Below are 20,565 nucleotides of genomic sequence, written 5' to 3' on the forward strand. Positions count from 1 at the left end.
CAGTATCAGCTCACTATACGGTCCCAACTGAGCGGCTCGGAGCCTACCCTTTGTTAGGAGTGATGGATGAATGATTGCTATCTTCAGAATTGTTGCATGGATGTCGCTGAAATTTGAATTATTTACGATTTATAACAATATATGTATTTCTTCATTTTAACGATATAAGCCCATAAAGTTGATAACCAAGATTCTTATGAATCAATTTGTAATTAAACAAAAATATTATTTATTAACCTAACGCCATCATTATCATCATCATCAGCTCAATATACGTCCCCACCGAGGGGCTCAGAGCCTACCTTAAATTACGGGTGATTAGGCCATAGTCAACCACGCTGGCCAAGTGCGGGTTGACTTCACACATATCTTTGAATTTCTTCTCAGACATGAACAGGTAGCATTACTTAGGAAAGAAAATATATACAATGTTAACCATTCGCATATAACTGACAGACATGTTTTGAATTCCGAATGGCGATTAATCAAATGAAATAAATATAAACAAGATAGCATAAACGTTGCACTTTGAACAGTCGAATGTATTGCACGCTCGTTTTCACGGAAGAGTATTTATAGAGCATAGATTATGCAGACATATTATTTTTATTTCAAAGTCACGGAGAAAAAAAGTAAGTAAAAAAAACCATGGCATTTTTATCATAACCAATTAAAAAAATGATGATTATTAAAAAAAAAATTAAATTAAATCGCAAACAAAAAAATCAATTAAAAAAATTTTTTTTTTTTAAAATTTCCCATAGTAGTCGAGATTTACTCCTTGGCGTCCATACAAAGACTGGCTGTGTGAAGAAAAAGGGAGTTCTCAAATTGAATCTATACTAATATTATAAAGCGCAAGAGTTTAAACGCGCTAATCTCAGGAACTACTGGTCTGATTTGTAAAATATTTTTTTTTTGGATAGTCCATTTATAGAGGAAGGCTTTATGCTATACAACATTACGCTGCGACTAAACTCTCTCTCTCTAGGTGCCTCTCCATTTAATGGAGGTTGGCCGTCAGCTCAGTGAACTTTCGCCGATCTTGTACCAAGCGAAATAAATGTTCCACGCTGGTAACATTCGTTCATTCCTTGATATTTCGCAACCACGATTTCTTTCTTCGTCCAGCGCGTCTTTTGCCTGCGACGAATAGTTTTTTTTAATTCCACGAGACACGCGAGCGACAGCTAGTAAGAAATAAATCTCGGAAATAAGTATAACTTTTGAATTTGGTCTACGAGACAAGTTTGTGAATCACTATATTTTAGTAATTACTATTCTACACTACAAATAGCCTATTTAAACCACTAAATCTAGTAACAGTATCCTTTTTGAATAAATAAAGATAGTCATTAAAATTTTATACTCGTAACTTCGTAAAACATCAAAGCATTGTTTTGACAATCCACGAATTTGACTATTTCTTGGAATATAAATTTTTTTCATTTGTAGTTTCTCTTTGGCTGAAAACTAAGAATATTATAAACTAGCTGTCACCTGCGACTCTGTCCGGGATTAATAGTAGTTGATTCTCAGAGCTACTGAATATGCATATAAAATATCATAAGGTCCGTTTCGGAGGATAGTAACTAACATTGTGACACGACTTCGTCCGCGCGGAATTATAAAAGATATAATTGCCTATGTGTTCTTCCAGACTTTGTTCTATATGTATGCCAAATTTCATCGACATCCATTCAGCTGTTCTGGAGATACCTTCAAACAAACATCCATCTTAACATTCGTCATCATCAGCTCACTATACGTCGTGTAGGGTGATTAGGCCATAGTCAAACCACGCTGGCCAACTTCACACATATCTTTGAACTTCTCAGACATGTGCAGGTTGCATCACGATGTTTTCCTTCACCGTAAGAACGTCGGATAAATGTACATATATGTAAATCGGAAATGGAAAAACACATTGGTACATGATTGCAAGTCAAGTGCTTGACCACTGAGCCACCGACGCTCTTCATTCGCATTCACATTCAACATTCGCATTTATAATATTATTATAGTAAGATATATTTCGGTTTATTTTGTTACAATTCTTTGTCTTTTTGATAATCATTTACTTACTATACTAAAGTTTAATTTAAACAATTACATATGACTTTTCTAAAAACATCCATACTTAGTCGTTTCACAAACTGTCCGTGTTCACAATTGTTCGGTGACATATAAAAGCATGTAGAATCTATTTCTATGCATATATATCCAAAATCATAAGTTCGAAAGGCAGACACCAGGAAAGATACAGGGGGAGACAAAATTCATTGCAAGTGTCTAACAAGGGTGATCTACCCCACGCATTAACTTACGTGGAAAAAGAGTTATACGCAAACATTCGGAGCGTCGCTGGCTCAAGGGTTAGGCACTTGTCTGTAGGTCCTGGGCTCGAATCCCATTTATCCGACGTTACGGTAAAGGAAAACATAGTGTTGCTGTACATATCTGTAAAGAAGTTCTAAGATATGTGTGAAGTCACTCACTGGGCCAGCATTATGGCCTAGTCACCTAACTTAGGGTGGTGTTGGTAACAGTGGTAGAGCCCGCTTTAACATCTTCGCACGAATTTCCCCGGCTTGCCCGGTGCAATACCACGACTACACAGAAGACACGCCTCAAGTGGAAGCAATTCCAAGTACAGTCTGATGAGTGTGCGACCCGGAAGCCTAATTTTAGTCCTCTTTCCCTTCCCACCCTTTTTCTTATAAAGAAAGGATGGGAAGTGAAAGTGGACTTTAGCGATGGGGCATGGATTGAAAGGGAAAATATTATCTTTCTGTGCATCCCCTCCTCCGTCGATTAAATGGTAGGCAACGCATATGCAATTGCGTATGTCTATGGGCAATGGTCACTTCGCTATCTCAGCGATTTCAGATGGCCGCTAGCTCGTTTGCCACCTTTTGATATAAAAACGACTCCGAGTTAGTGGTGCACTTATAGTGAGCTGATGATGCATACACTTCTTGGGTTCTATATCTTACGGTGACAATTACAATTCGATCCTAAGCGGATAGTAAATTAAATTCTTTAACTACAAATACGAGCATATTTTCATAATTGTTTCCGGTACACGAAACCCGTAGTAAATATACTTTCTTTATAATAACGTATAAGAAAGCGGCTGTCATAAACTATGCGTAAACGGGTAATAACCGTTAATTATAACTAGATCAAAAGTTATTTTAACGTACGCGTCTTTATAAATTTATAATGTAGCAACACTGAATGGTATGATATAATATGGTTTATTCTTATCTTTTTAATATTTAAAAAGATAATATAAATAAAAAGGTACTATAATTAAAACTTACAACTAATAAAGTTGAAAACCGTTTTTTTACTTACCTAACCTGACTCATATAACTATACTAATACTGACTGTCGCCCACGGCTCCGTCTTTGTTGGATTTAATAAAATAGTAGCCTATGTATTCTTCCATACTATGTTCTACATCTATGACAAATTTCAGGGAAATCCATGCAGCCGTTATGAAGATATCTTCAAACAAACATCCATCCAAATGTTCGTATGTACAATACTAGTAAGATTGTAAAGAGGAAAGATATTTTCGTATGTAACGAATATATAAAAAAAATACTGGAATTAAAGAATTGTTTTTTTTAATTCCGCCCGCAAGTTGCGAGCAAAAGCTAGTCTTTATAAAGTTGTTTGGTTTAGGCCTTAGACCTTAGACTTCGTCTACGAAAAAAAAAAATTGCGCGGGACTTATGTTCCAGACTTTAATCATTATTATACATTTAAAACAAATCTGTGCAGCAGTTTTGGAGTTAAATTGGTAAAAAAAAATGTCCTAGCTGTCAAAATATTCAATACGAGTAACATTTTGGCGCGAACACAATTTGACTTTGACATAAATCTAAAAAACGCGTATTATTTTCGAATTTAAAAAAAACCAAAAGTCAAGCGCTGTCAAGCATTTAGTATAGTACTTATTTGTATGTAAATAAGGTTTAATTTAAATAAATAAAAGGCACAGACTATAAAAGAAGCACATTCGCCGCCGTGCCAAGATCGTGTTATGTTTTTTTGGGTAGTTAATTTTAAATTGCGAATTGATTGCCTATGCTCAAGAAGTGAATCGGTACAAAACGCGTTGACATTTCAAAAGTCGGCCATCTTTGGTTAACACGACACAAGTAAATGTGAAATTTATTGCTGTCTCTTTTGTTTAGATGAGATCAGAAAGGGATGACAATGATAATTAGAAGTATTTTGACAATGGAAATCCACAATCTTACTAATATGAATTAGCTGTCGCCCGCGACTCAATCGGCATGGTATTAAAAAAATATTAGTAGTAGTCTATGTGTTCTTCCAGACTATGTTCTATATGTATGACAAATTTTATCGAGATCCGTTCAGCTGTTCTGGATATACCTTCAAACAAACATCCATCTAAACATGCGCATTTATAATATTAGTAATCGAACGATTAAATGCATAGAGATAAAAATCATATTCCGTTATGTATTTGCGATAACGAAACATTTTTTTTTAAATTTTAGTATGTGCCAGAAGTACGTTTGTTAATTTTTAAAGATCAGTAACGCGGACATTGACACTGACAACTAGTAACTTCTAATTGTGTTCTTTACTGTGGGTTTCTGAAAACAAAATGCCCGTTTAAAACATATTGTTAACTCTGTTTTGTCAAAGAAATTGAAAAGAGAAGACGATATCTTACTAATATAATAAATTCGAATGTTTAGATGGATGGATAGATGGATGTTTATTTGAAGGTATCTGTAGAACGACTGAACGGAACCCGCTGAAATTTGGCATAGATTTAGAACATAGTCTGGAAGAACACATAGGGTACTTATTAAGTTTTTAATACCGCGCGTAGGGAATCTCGGGCTACAGCTAGTATAAAGATATTTTGGTATCAGAAACCTACGATTAATCGATCAGTTTGAGTGATAAAACACCAATTAACTTTAGGTACTTGACTTTTTAGGGTTCCTTACCTCATAGGAAAAAAACGGAACCCTTATAGAATCACTTTGTTGTCCGTCCGTCTGTCTGTCAAGAACCTTTTTGTTTACAAGATGGCATCCCTAAACGTTAATTGACAGAACACGGATGATTCGAGAATAGACTTAATTTAGGAAAGTAAGGCAATTGAACGGGATTTCAAAGAAATACTTTATAATTATTTTTTTTATAATAAATTAGATTATGTAGAAATGTCAATCCGAGTAGAATTTAAAAAAAAAAAACATTAGTAGCCTATGTCTTCTTCCAGACTATGTTCTATATGTATGCCAAATTTCATCAAGATCCATTCAGCCGTACAAGAGATATCTTCAAACAAACATCCATCTAAACATTCGCATTTATAATATTAGACTAGCTATCGCTGGCCGACTTCGTCCGTGCGGATTTAAAAAAAAATTAATTAGTAGGCTATGTGTTCTCACCCGACTATGTTCTACATCTATGCCAAGTTATTCTGACAATCCCATCTAAAAATTCGTATTTATAATATTAATAAGATAAAACTCAAGAATTATTAAAAGCATCCGAACTTTTCTTATATGTATTCTAGATCCAAGACGAGACTAAATTCCGTGGTTTCTGCCTATCCCTCTTTGTTCTATGGGTTTTGTTATTTTAAATAAAAATCTGATAATGAGACAAACTGTATGTAATTTTAACTGAAGGCTATAATTTATTTCGATTTAAAAATCTAAAATAAAAAAAAACTTAATATTTTTTTGTTTATATTATTTAAAAAATACTATTACTGACTATAAAAATTGCAGATAAGCATAAAATTAAAAAAAAGATATATGGAGGTGCTGGGATTTGAACCCAGGACTTTCAGCATGCGAAGCAGACACTCTACCGCTGAGTTACACCCCCTGTAGTTATTACTGCGAATTTAGTGACCGTATTTTAAAACATTCAAACAAAAATTATTATATATTTACGTATGTATCTTTCTTTTAGACATTATTGACTGTTCCACTTTAATAAGACATGAAAAAAATATTTTAAGCAATAATAAAAGTTTCCAAATTTCACCAAAAGATGGCGCTAAATAAAACTCACCCGTTAACGCCGACTGAAGTCTCCTTCGCGGTTATTCCGTTGTAATGCACTCTTATTTCCACTTCACCGTCCAATAAATAGTCTGTCATAATAAAATTAATAATTTCCCTATTCAAATGACGTCTTAAATATTTAATATCACTAAGAACATGTTTATCGTAAGTTACGTTAGCTGGCTGCATATGCATATGCCTTAGCCTCAAATTCGTACTATTCGAGCTGTCAAATTTGACAGTTCCGTTAATGTCACTTGTCACTTCATGGTCACAGCTTGATGTACCGAGTAGGAGAAACAAGAGTATCGGAGACCGGAACATTTTCTTCCATGATATTTTAGACGACTTTTTCTTTGCTTTAGGTGATTTCAACTCCATTTTTAATCTGTGGAAAGAAAGTTTATATTAATTACTATGGAATAAAGTTTCTATAAAATTTTTGTCCGTCTGTCTGCAAGATCGCGTTTGTTTTGGGTTATCTCCGGAACGGTTGGACCGATTTTGACCGGACTTTGACGAGAAGGTAGCTGATAGACACGAGAATATTAAAGGCTTGACAAAGTCAAGGTCAAACGCTAGCTATAAAATTTTAAGAAATGTTCACATTAATCAAAAAGTAACGCGTAAATCGTTAATAATAGTAAGTAAACGACATCGTGACACATCACTATTATATAAAATTATATGAATTCAAACTCCGTATACAACTTACCAAAGTACTAATGTGTTTTTCGATTTCCGATTTACATATGTACATTTATCCGACGTTACGGTGGAGGAAAACATCGTGATGCTGCACATATCTGAGAAGAAATTCAAAGATATGCGTGAAGTCAACCAACCAGCACTTGGACAGCGTGGTTGACTATGGCCTTATCACCCTTAGCTTAGGGTAGGCTCTGAGACTCTCAGTGTGGACGTATAATGAGCTGATGATGATACAACTTAACATGGGTTTCTGATACTAAAATCTACTACTACTGTTTAAAACATTGTTATCTCTGTTTCGTCAAAGATAAATGATAAGATTGACGATATACAAAGATTTTAGTTTTAGTAACTAACAGTAAATCGTTGAATTAACTAATTTAAAACATGGAAATTAAAATTATAATTAATTAAACACTGCAAGCAATTATAGAACTTATGACTATTGTTTTTAGGTGTATATTTGATTACATCGCACACGTCAACAAAGCGTGATGTCTTATCTACGTAAACTAATTTGATGGATGTTTCAAGGTGATTTTTACCCAATTTTTATATATAGAAAAATTAATTTTGTTCCATAGAACTTTCTAGAATACCTCTCAGTTAACTCAAGAAAGAAATTATATTGTGTCTTAAGATAGTTTAGTTTGAGAACAGACGAATATGATAGAATTAATTTTGTTTAAGGATAAATGTTGTACTTAATGGACGGTTGTCATAGTATCGGAGTGTACGTGAACAACGAACTATGAACTATCGAGAATCGGTCTTATAATATTAATCGAACAAATAAGTAATATAACTTAGGTTTTTTTAGTAATTTTTTAATTAATTACAGATATTTGGCTATGTATTTTTTTATATCAAAAGATGGCAAACAAGCGAGCGGCCACTTGAAATCGCTGAAATAGCGAAGTGACCGTTGCCCATAGACATACGCAATTGCATATGCGTTGCCTACCTTAAATCGACGGAGGGGAGGATGCACAGAAAGAATATATCTTCCCTTTCCATGCATCCTCTCATCCGGAAAGTCCACTTCCACTTCGCATCCTTACCTTATAAGATAAAAGGTGGGAAAGGAAAGATCACTAAATTAGGCCTCCGGGACGCACTCATCAGACTGTATACGTAGAATTTCTTCCACTTGAGTCGTGTCTTCTGTGTGGTCGTGGTATTTCACCGGGCGAGCCGAGACAAGTCGTGCTAAGATGCGAATATTAAAGCAGGCTCTACCACTGTTAAAAACAATCGAGTCGAGGTCCGAAATTATGACAACTTAAGTACAACATTAATCTTCATATAAAATTAATTCCATACTTTATAGACGTTATAACTGATTATTGTATTGCATCTTATCGTTTATTAGTTCAATGTCATAAGTCGTAATTTAATATTATTATTAAAAACATGTTTGCTCAAAACAATTTTCCTTGTGTACGCGCGTATGACACCCGCGAGTACGTCTACACTGAATTAGAAAAAAAAATTGCGTGTTCACACTATGTTCTACATCTATCCCTTTTATGGTTATGCAGCCGTTCTGGAGATTCTAACAAACATACATAAAAACCTTTGTATTTATAATATTAGTAAGAAGATTAAGCGTCGCTGGTTTAGGGGTTAAAGCACTTGACTTGTGCAGCTCCTGGGTTCGAATCCTGCCTTGTACCAATGTTTTTCGATTTAAATATGTATGTACCCGACGTTATGGTGAAGGAAAACGTCGTGATGCACATATCTGTGAAGCAATTCAAGGATATGTGTGAAGTCATTGGGTCAGCATTGACTATGGCCTAGTTAAATAATGCGAAAATTTAGATGGATGGATGTTGGAAGGTATCTAGAACAGCTGCATAGATCTTACTGAAATTTGGCATAGATGTAGAACAGTGTTTCCCAACATATTTTGTCTACAGCCCACTATGTGAAAAAATATTTTTCGAGCGCCCCCATATTTTCACATATTTTTAAAAACCACTATAACTTCAAATTAAATGAATTTATTATTGTGACCTATATATGTATATTAACGGAGAATTGTAAAGGAAACTTTTACTATAACCCGCAACTTGAGACCTACAGCGCCCACAAGGGGGCGTTATCGCACACTTTAGGCTACTAATTATGTTTTTTTTTAAATTCCGCGCGGACAGAATCGCGGGCGAGAGATAGTAATGTATCAAAAAGTACCAGGAATACATGACTCAATAGGACAATAAACATATCCCAACACACCAATGAACAACATCGCGAGCGTCTAGATGTGGCATTTCTACGAACAGCTACCATTTTGGAAGCTGATGTAACCGAATGCGTACAAGAAACTCTAAGAATTAATTGCCTTATACATACTAGCTGTCGCCCGCGACTTTGTACCCACGAAATAATAAAAAATAGATGTGTTCTATATCATACTAATCAAGTTACTAATATTATAAATGCGAATGTTTGAATGGACGGCTGCACGGATATCGATTTTACCATATAGAACATAGTCTGGAAGAACTCATAGGCTACTTATGTTTTTATAATTGCGCGTGGACGGAGTCGCGGGCGACCGCTAGTTTATACTAAATATCATCAAGATCTATGCAGCCGTTCTGGAGATACCTAATATTATTTATAATATTAGTATGTTTATTTTAAAACACTTTTGTATGGAACTGTACGTGTAATCAGTTTGTACTTGACTGTACATACACCGTTATTCTGTGACGTAACGTCGCGTGATTCAATAGTTAGAGTTAAAGTTATCGTACCACAAATCGACGGCCCGATTCTAGGCGCCTGAAGATACAGACATAAAAAAATATTTTCAAAATAGGAAGCCAGATGCTGGGTTACGCGGTACTGCATAAAAAAACATACAAACGAATTAATAACCTTCTTCTTTTTGTAGTCAGCTAAAAATATGCAATAAGACGCTCATCTATCCTACCATCAGCTCACTATACATCACCACTAAGCTCGGAGCCTACCCAAAGTTAACTAGGTCATAGTCAATGCTGACCCAGTGACTTCACATATCTTTGAATTCCTTCACAGATATGCATCATCATGATATTTTCCTTCATTGGAAGATAAATGTACATATGTATGTAAAAAACACATTGGTGCATGGCGGGATTTGAACTCAGGACCTATAGACAAGTCAAGTGTTTTACCTCTGAGCCACCGACGCTCTACATATCTTATTAATATTATAAATATGAATGTTTAAATGGATTGATGTTTGAAGGTATAATAGTTGAACAGATTTCGCTGAAATTTGGCATACATATAGAACATAGTCTAGAAGAACACATAGACTACTTATTAAGTTATTTTACATCTGTAAACAATAAAATAAAGTTTTTCTGTGTAATAATGAAGGAAGAAGAAAGGTCCTGGGTTCGAACCCAGCCATGCACTAATGTGTTTTTCGTTTTACAATTTACATATGTACATTTATCCGACGTTCTTACGTTGAAACATCGTGATGCTGCACATATCTGAGAAGAAATTCAAACATATGTGTGAAGTCAACCCGCACTTGGCCTAATCAGTGCCCTGGGGGGGTGGGTACGGTAGCCACGGGATTCTCTTGCAAATGGGAAGCATACCCACTAAACCTCTGTTACTCCTACGCATGATGGCGAGGTCACGGACACGCTTTTGCTTTCGGCCGCAACCCCACTAGACCTAATCACCCTTAACTTAGGGTAGGCTCCGAACCTCAGTGGGGACGTATAGTGAGCTGATGATGATGTGGAATAATGAATAGAATTTCATATGTATTGAGTCGTACGGGAACAACTAGAGACGTAATAGTACTACGTTCAAAACTAGGTCAATAGACAAACGTATAATTTATTTATTTCGAAACTTCATTATTGTATTCATTCTTATTCAAATTTCCTAATGTATATAAAATCGGTTAAGGTTATTAGTACTGAAATTAATTAATATTCATTCAACACGTGTAAACTACAACCCTTAATATTTAACCCTTAGTAGCCTGATTTACATACGAAAGTGATTCATATTTAATACTAGCGGACCCGACAGACGTTGTCCTGTCTACACGTCTTTAATTCGAATATTATTTAAAATTTGACACTGCGATGGTAGCGCCGTCTGTCGGATCCAATGTGAAACATACCAAAATCAAAAAATTAAAAATTTATTAAAAAAACATTGTCCAGCGGACAAAATTGTGAACCTAAACCATTCCCAGATCCCCTTGAACACACACAAAAAATTTCATCAAAATCGCTCCAGTCGTTTGAGAGAAGTTCAGTGACATACACACTCACAGAAGAATTATATATATAAAGATTACTGTGTTTGCTTGATAAAATAAAACAATAATGATTTTTTTTTAATTTCGTTAGAAAGAATATTATACAACAGTAAAATAGGTACAGCCAACCTATGAAAAAACTAACAGTAATGTGAACATTCCGTTTAAAAAATTGGTATCAAAATTGAAACTCTAGGCTAATAAGGGTTTAGACTAATTTTAACATAACTATCAATCAGTAAGCGAAATTAAAAAAAATAATAGCCTACGTATATTTCTAGACTATGTTCTATATGTATGCCAAATTACATCGAGATTTGTTCAGCTGTTCTGGAGATACCTTCTAACAAACATCTAAACATTCGCATTTATCTTAGTAAGATAGTGTGCTTAACTTATTTGGAGCGGTGAGGGGCGCTACTATCGCGGTTAAGGTTGACTACAGACTAGTGTTTTAGTCGAGTAGCGAGTAATGAATAACTACTAGCTATCGCCCGCGACTTCGTCCGCACGGAATTAAAAACAAACTTAATTAGTAACCTATGTGTTCTTCAAGAATATGTTCTCCATCTATTTTAAACTTCATCAAGATCCGTTCAGCGATACCTTTTAACAAACATCCATCCATCTAAATATTCGCATTTATAATATGAAAAATGGATTATTTTAACACGTTGAGCGCCACGTCAGCCATCGGTGGCTGACACTAGACTTTCTGTTTAGGCCGCGTCAACCATGGGTGGCTGACAGCGTGTGACATGAGAACTATAAAATTTTACACTATTTTGCATTAAAAATGTATACTATTGCTTAGGTATATGTATACCAGTGCTTATAAGCAGCGCTCGTGGCCTGAACGGGATTAAGAAATACGTGTGGCGCTCAACGTGTTAATAAATCACATTTAACAATATCAAAATCAAACAACATAACATAACGGCGACCTTAAAATAATAAACTTTTTTGAATTTAGAACTGCACAATTCTTTTTTTTTAATTTCGAATACATAATTTATTTTAATCATGTCAATCTTGAATATTGAATCATCGAACACTTTTTGTTTAAATCGATTTTTATAACTGAATTCGATTCATATACGCTTGAAGTCCGAATCGATTCACTTTTATCGATGTTTTTAAGTCAATTGCCCACTGGATCTGATAACTTTGATGGTCTTTATTTATTTATAAAAAACAATTTTATTGCATATCTAAAAATAAAACCATCGATAAATCTCATCATTTTATTATCTATACAAATCACTGACAGCTGTTACCGAACGAAATTGGCGCCAATTATTTTAATTTCAATGTCAAGTGAATACCACTTGACATATCCCACCGGCATCTGACATTTCGCGCCATTGACGCAACACAGATAATTAATATTATGTTTTTAATTGCATGTAGTATGGAAAAAGAGGATAAGGGAGTGTATTCAAATATAACGGATAATAGAGAAGTATGGAAATGTAAGGTAGAGTCAATTTAATATATAATTATGATGTGACATAAAACATCGATTAAAGTTATAAATCGATTTGGAATTGAAACATATGAAAATTTATTATTAAAAATCGATTTTATTACGATTTTTTATAACATCGATAGTGTTTAAAAAGGAAAGGGAAGATGAAACATCAATAAATATTTAATCGAAATTTAAAAACTTAAGCAATTCTCAATTCGAAATTTAAAAATAAAAAAAAATAAATAATATTTTATGTCCATTATTATTGTGTTGAATTTTGATGAAACATCAACTGTCTTTTTTCTTTAATTAGCCCTAAAATATGTCTAAAACTCGTCAAAGAAAACAGAAAGATGTTAAATACTACCCCAAGGTGGGTATGTAATTTAATTCCTTGACTACTCCAAACAACTTATCAACAAGACCTATTAAAGGATTCCATTGTCTAAACATTTTAATTCACAGAGTACTCCGTTGAAATATTTATTCTAATTTTTACGTATATTGCGGAAGTTTGTAAGAGTAGACTTAACCTGCATATATGCCTTAAAACTTTTAATAAAAAAAGGTATATCTTACTAAGATTATAGCTGTCGCCCGCGACTCCGTCCGCGCGATATTCAAAAAACAATTGGTCGCACCATATTGCTATATAGCCTAAAGCCTTCCTCTATAAATGGACTGATTTCTGGTTCCTGAGATTACCGCGTTTAAACAAACTCTTCTGTTTTATAATATTAGTATAGATACGAATGTTTGTATGGATGGATGTATGAAGGTATCTACAGAAGGGCTCAACAAATTTCAATGAAATTTGACATACATATAGAACATAGTCTGGAAGTACACATAGGCTACTACTTAAGTTTTTTTTAATTCCGCGCAGACGGATTCACGTGCGACAGCTAGTATACGAATAAATCACACGCTGTAATTAGAATAAATAAAAAATCAATATCTTACTAATATTATAGATGCGAATGTTTAGATGGATGTTTGTTTGAAGGTATCTCCGGAACGGCTCAACTAATTTTAATGAAATTTGACATACATATAGAACATAGTCTGGAACGTAATAGACACGGATGATAGTATTTGAATTCATCACACGTAACTATAAAATAACTTTTACTAAAGTTTGAAATAAAGGTAGACAACGCATATGCAATTGCGTATGTCTTGGGCAATGGTCACTTCGCTTTTACAGCGATTTCAGATAGCCGCTCGCTCGTTTGCCACTTTATGATATAAAAAATAAAATTAAAAATATTGCGGCTCAAAAATAACATAACCTATAACTCTAACCGCCCATGTTTATTTTTTATAAGTGCCCAGTACCATTCCCACAGATTATTTATTTTGTAATTAGTAAGATCATACGAACAAATGATTTATTTGTTTTCAAATTGAAATTAAGAAAGGCCTTCTCAGAATTATGTAATATTAGCTGTCGCCCGCGGTACCGTCCGTGCGGAATTAAAAACAAACTTAATTAGTAGCCTATGTGTTCTTCCACACTATGTTCTACGTCTATGCCAAATTTCAGCGAAATCTATGCAGCTGTTGTGGAGATACCTTCAATCATTCATCCATCTAAACTTTCGCATTTATAATTAGTAAGAAGATTAGTAAGATAAGACTAGCTGTCGCCCGCGATGCCGTCCGCGCGAAATTAAATCGAAACTTAATTTGTAGCCTATGTGTTCTTCCAGATTACGCAAGAAGGCGCTAGTTTGGTGTAATTTAGTTTTGACTGATTAATTATATTTTCTTATTTCCATTGATTTTGACTAATTCTTTATTTGATAGAGTTTGAAAAGCTCAACTTTCATTAAGATTTCGCATATCGAAAATTTTGGCACACTTAAGAAAATATAACCTAACTTTTTACTTTTTTAATTATGTTTAAGAGTGCTTTAGCCGTTTTTATATAAGTTTTTAATAATTAAAAATATAAAAAAGAAAAAAACTTATTAAATAGAATAAAATTTTATAAACTCAATACAATACCTTTCCAGAATCCAATTTAAATTGTATTTGTTACAAAATATCTTTGCATTCTAAATTCACCCAAAAACGTATAATTACAGTCGCGAAACGATAATTTCACAAAAAAAAACTTCACATTAAATCAACTGCAAGAATTTTCACTTTTAATTAAAAAAAATCATATAATTTGTGTTAAAACAAAACTGGTTGAACTTGTTCGTAAGTTTTTGGCGGGAGCGTACAGTCACTAAACACATTACACATCCGTCCGAGTTGGGCTTTTGCCCGATACTGAAGTTGTACTTGCATCGAAATGACCGGTGAGTTACTGCCAATAACACAATATGCACTTAATGTCCACCTTATTTTTTACTGCATAAGGATTATTATTGCTTAACATATAAGTATTTAAAATTGTCGATGGTATATGTAACGACAAATTTAAATATACTCCTACTTATTACTTATTCGCTTGCGTTAAGGTTTAATTTAGCTTATGTTTTATTATATTTAAATTAGTTTACAAAGATCACACCACGCGGTTGCATAGGTTAATAATTCCAGCACCAGGTATTTTGGTGTTAAAAAATATGATTTCTTACAAAAGTTATGATCTTTAATATGGTTTTGATTATAATTACAGTAGAAATACTAAGAAATTAAAGCATAGTACATCTTACTAATATTATAAATGCGAATGTTTTGAAGGTATCTCTAGAACGGCTGAAGGGATCTTGATGAAATTTAGCACACATGTAGAACATAGTCTGGATTAAGTGTTTTAATTTCAACCGGACGAAGTCGCGTGCGACGACTAGTATTAAATTCTCGTGTCACAATGTTTGATACCATACTTCTCCAAAACGGCTTGATAGATTTTTTATGAATTTTTTATGCATATTTAGTATGTTTGTAATTCTGTGCGGACGTAGTCGTTGGCTACAGTTAGTTTTTAATATCATAAAATGATAAGCTAGCAAGCAGCTACCTTAATTCGCCGAAATATTAAAGCGAATGCTATCTGTATAGCGTTGCCTACCTTTAATCGACGGTGAAGATGCACGGGAAGAGAATATTTCCCCTTTTTCGTCCACTCTTCTATCAAATCCATTTCCGAAGTGAAAGAGGATTAAAAATAGATCACAGAAACACATCGTTATATGCACAATCGCGGTTTAAAACTCATTTATCATAACTTAAATCATCAAAACATTTGAAGTCTACACCGGCAGATTGTCTTGCGAGTTTCTTTTGTCAAAACAATTATCCCTTTCCTTCTCTTTCAAAAAAATGAGATAGCTATATGGACGCCAAAGTATACGTTTTGTGCATATAATCTGCTTTCTCATATTACAAATATGTGAATGTATTGATGTTTTTATTTATTACTTTTTAATCTTTTATTTTAGATTTTAAATTCCGTTCCACGCAAATTGTAGGATATTTTTTGTGTAAATTGGAAAAAATAAATCATTTTAAAAAAAGAAGGGTACTTTTCCAATTTTTTTGAGAAACGAAATATCGAATTTAGTTCTTAATAGATCCGTCCATGGTCATGTGTGTTGTTAAATTGTAAAAACTAAATATAAAAAATATTAATAAGATTTGACTTAAAATCGTTGACTAAATCAATTTAAATATTAGAAATGTTTATGTAAATGTGAATTAGTTAATAATTTTGTATTTTTGTGAAATAAAATAGTGTACTTTACGTGTATTTGACAAAGAAAAATGGCGTTGGAAGAACAACTTATTAAGGTTAGTTTTTTTGAATTTTTATTACATGCTATAACGGATGATCAAAAATTATGTCATGTAAAAGAGGATATGCGTAAGAATTTAGTATATTTACATTATACAGGTGTCCTGGAATGTCATTATTTCATTTATTCAAATATCTCTAAAAGTTTTTGATAGATTTTTTTAATATTTAAACATAGTTTTTGTTTCATAATCTACACCTTTTTGTAAAACAATCCTTTGTCATAAAACTTACAGGGGGCTTACAAACATTAATATCGGAACAAGATCAATCGTATTTTAGCAATCGTCTGTATAATCGCTGCCTAATTTATTTTTGTTAGATATAATGTTTAATTAACAAGATTTTGTTCTATGATAAAATTTTGATTAGGCCCGCGGTTTTGCCGACATTAGTTAGAATCATTTGGCGCGAATGGCGCGCTTTTGTTACCAAGTCAAGTGTCAGAATGATTAGTGAGGGAACATAGACGTCGACATTTTAATAAGGCTAGTGTTGTGCCAGTACACCGGCGTAGTGTCATATGTCGGCATAGTGTGTTAATGTAGATACTTCTAACGACACTTAGAAAATATTGTTAAAATTCGACAATTAGTTTTTGAGTTTTTTCAATGATTGTTTATTTGATATGGATAAGTTTTAAATTATAATTTAGTTGTAAAGACTTACGTTATGTGTAAATCTATATATCTTTATATATATAATTCTTCTGTGAGTGTGTATGTCACTGAACTTCTCTCAAAGGACTGGACCGATTTTGATGAAATTTTTTGTGTGTGTTCAAGGGGATCTGGGAATGGTTTAGATTCACAATTTTCATCAAATATTAACTTCATATTAATTTATTCAAATTAAAGACGTGTAGACAGGACAACGTCTGTCGGGCCCGCTAGTATTATATAAAAATAAATTGCTGTTCGTCAGTCTCGCTAAAACTCGAGAACGGCTGAACTGATTTATCTTATCGTGGTCTTCAAATGTTCGTGGAGGCCTAAGCTTTAAAAGTTGAGAAAAATTCCAGTAATTGCCAGGAACTAATTAAGTTTTTTTTACATTTCACGCGGACGGAGTCGCGGGCGACAGCTACATATAATAATATTTTCCGCTTTCTCTATTTGTTATTAAGATATATAGATAATCTGTGATAACTTTTTAATTATTTAAATATTTCATTCGTAAAGATAACATCGATTTCTGATAAAATGTATAGTACGACACACTTTTGTGACCCGGTATAGTTAACAATTATCTGCGTGGTTAGACATAGTGTATTCGCTCCGAAGCCATTCCATAGCGAACTTCCAAAATGTATGGAACTGACGACAATCACGTGACTTATCCAAAGTTGTTAGTTCTATACATTTTTGAAGTTGGTTATGGATTCGCTTTGTAGTGAATGCATTTTGTTTAACCACATTTGATCGATGAGAAGCGTTTTATCACGTTTGGTAACAGTAAATACATATCTTACTAATATTATAAATGCGAATGTTTAGATGGATGTATGTTTGAAGATATCTTCAGAACGGCTGTATGGATCTTGCTGAAATTTAGCATACATATAGAACATAGTTTGGAAGAACACATAGACTTATTAAGATTGTTTTTAAATCCGCGCGGACGGAGTCGCGGACAACAGCTAGTAAGTTTATAAAATGGCATAAAAAATTACATGGGACAAGGAACTTGTCGTATTGTCATGCAGTTCGCCACACCAAATGGAGGTGCGTGGTCTCTGTCTACCCCTCTGGGTTACAAACATGACTTGTGTATGTGTTTCTGAAATAGGTAATAACAATTCATAGCGCGTTACCGGGCCATGTTCATTGGTCGCACTATAATATGTGTCAATTAATTTTAGTGCTGTGCTCTCACGAAAACAGTATATCGATTTTGTTTCCGCTAGTGATGTTATAGGTTATCGATAAAGCAATTTATTTTTATAGATAATTTTGTATCGAGCGAATGATAATATGTTTTGTTTTAACGTATAATTATGAAGTTCTAGTTGGAAAACAATTATACTAGCTGTCGCCCGTGACTTCGTTCGAGGTGAATTAAAAAAAACTTAATTAGTTTTAGACATTATTAGTAAGAAGCCTTTGGCTCAAATAGCGCGATTTTATTACCAAATCAAGTGTGAGAATGATTAGTGAGGGGACATAAACGACGACATTTTAGTAAGGTTATTGCGCCAGTACACCGGCACAGTATCGGATTTTGTACTTAACATCAATAGACTATGTGCTCTTCCACACTATGTTCTATATCTATGCCAAATTTCAAAGAGATCCATGCACCCGTTATCGAGATATCTTCACACATCGATCCATCCATCAAAAGATTCGCATTTATAATATTAGTAACCAGGTCTGTATGTGCTTTGCTTAAATGACAAAAAAACTTAGTATCCTTAATTCGCAATTTCCTGTTAGTTTATAATATAACTAGTCTTACTAATATTATAAATGCGAATGTTTAGATGGATGGATGTTTGTTTAAAGGTATCTCCAGAACGGTTGAACGGATCTTAATGAAATTTGGCATACATATAGAACATAGTCTGGAAGAACACATAGGCTAATAATTGTGTTAGTTTTTAATTTCACGCAGACGGAATCGCGGGCGACAGCTAGTGAGATAATAAACCAAGAATCGTATCTAGAGTGGTTTCATTTTGAAATGTTACTGGCAAGTATGTAACTGTATATTTTTGTTTTTAAAAATAGATTAAAAAGAAAAAAGTATTACTGGCTGAATAATAAATATTCTTCGCGCGCTTTCCGCAATGTTGTTATAACCGTTTTCTAAGAATGCAGTTTGAAAATTTGAATTTAGAATTTTATAAATACGTTAAGAGGGTAAGCAAACATTACAATTTCAAACGAACTAGATTGATAAAATCGAAGTGTCTGTATGTAATACAGAGAAAAAAATAGATTTCTTATACACGTAATATATTCGCGTTGCTAATAAATATACCTACCTAATGTACTTACTTTTTTGTCTGTATGTATGTCTGTCCGTTAGTCCGCGTTTGTTTTGACTAATCTCGAGAAACGGCTTCGTAAGCACATAATTAAAAAAATTAGTCTTATTATGCCCTCGTGCATAACCTACCTTTCTTTACAAGTCTCATCAAAATCGGCCCAGCCGTTCTGCAGATTGCTTGGTACAAACGCGGAATACAGACAGGAAAAAATTTAAAACACATTGGTTTTCCCATATCATCTACGTAAATACATTGTATATGAACTATACATTTGCTCGATATTACGTACGTACCAATTTTATTCATATAGACCTATTAAAAATTTGGGAATAGTCTTACTAATATTATAAATGCGAATGTTTAGATGGATAGATGGATGTTTGTTTGAAGGTATATCTTGTACGGTTGAATGGATCTTGATGAAATTTGGCATACATATAGAACATAGTCTGGAACACATAGGCTACCATATTTTTTAATGAAAAGTCTTACTAATATTATAAATGCGAATGTTTAGATGGATAGATGGATGTTTGTTTGAAGGTATATCTTGTACGGCTGAATGGATCTTGATGAAATTTGACATACATATAGAACATAGTCTGGAACACATAGGCTACCATATTTTTTAATGAAAAGTCTTACTAATATTATAAATGCGAATGTTTAGATGGATAAATGGATGTTTGTTTGAAGGTATGTCTTGTACGGCTGAATGGATCTCGATGAAATTTGGCATACATATAGAACATAGTCTGGAACACATAGGCTACTATATTTTTTTAATGCAAACCATAACCTCAAAAACAGTTATACTGGCCATAAATAAGTTATGAATAAAATTAAAAAAAAAAATAAAAAGTAAATTTGTATCTGTCAGATATAAAAGAGTTTGTTCATGCGACGAGATAGAATATCGGTGTTCGAGAGTGAATGGAGTCTCACTTGACTGCGTGTTTTTTTTCTTTTTGCTTTCAATTCGATCGGCGTCTTTTGACTTATGTTACGATATTTTTAGGGTACCTTTTAACAGATCAAAATATGTTGGTTATACGAATAGGCCGGTGAAATACTACGACATGGATTACATACTAGCTGTCAACCGCGACTCCATCCGCGATGAATTAAAAAAAAATAGTAAGTAGCTAAGACTATGTTCTACGTCTGTGCTAAATTTCATCAAGTTTCGTTGAGCCGTTCCGGTGGTACCTTTAAACAAACATCCATCCATCTAAATATTCGCATTTATAATATTAGTAAGACTAGCT

The 20,565-nt window shown here is 33.6% G+C and overlaps 1 protein-coding gene and 1 non-coding gene across 5 annotated transcripts in view; both read right to left on the reverse strand.

The window, feature by feature from the left end:
• LOC106122899 (uncharacterized) overlaps positions 1–15,779 on the reverse strand; it is a 60,419-nt gene extending 44,640 nt beyond the window's left edge. For 3 of the 4 annotated variants that reach the window (XM_013319050.1, XM_013319047.1, XM_013319049.1), the window contains exons 1-2: positions 14,565–14,816; positions 6,092–6,472 (exon numbers count right to left, since the gene is read on the reverse strand). In XM_013319050.1, coding sequence (XP_013174504.1) covers positions 6,092–6,465 — 374 coding nt within the window. In that variant the 5' untranslated portion in view covers positions 6,466–6,472; positions 14,565–14,816. Of the gene's footprint in view, positions 1–6,091; positions 6,473–14,564; positions 14,817–15,582 lie in introns of those variants that run through there. The other variant, XM_013319048.1, reaches the window with a different exon arrangement.
• TRNAA-CGC (transfer RNA alanine (anticodon CGC)) lies at positions 5,831–5,902 on the reverse strand. The gene has a single exon. It is a non-coding gene; the product is annotated as a tRNA-Ala (tRNA).
• Positions 15,780–20,565: the final 4,786 nt, after the last annotated feature.

Source organism: Papilio xuthus, unplaced genomic scaffold, assembly GCF_000836235.2.
Source record: "Papilio xuthus unplaced genomic scaffold, Pxut_1.1 DF826776.1, whole genome shotgun sequence".
Classification (NCBI taxonomy): Eukaryota; Metazoa; Arthropoda; class Insecta; order Lepidoptera; family Papilionidae; genus Papilio; species Papilio xuthus.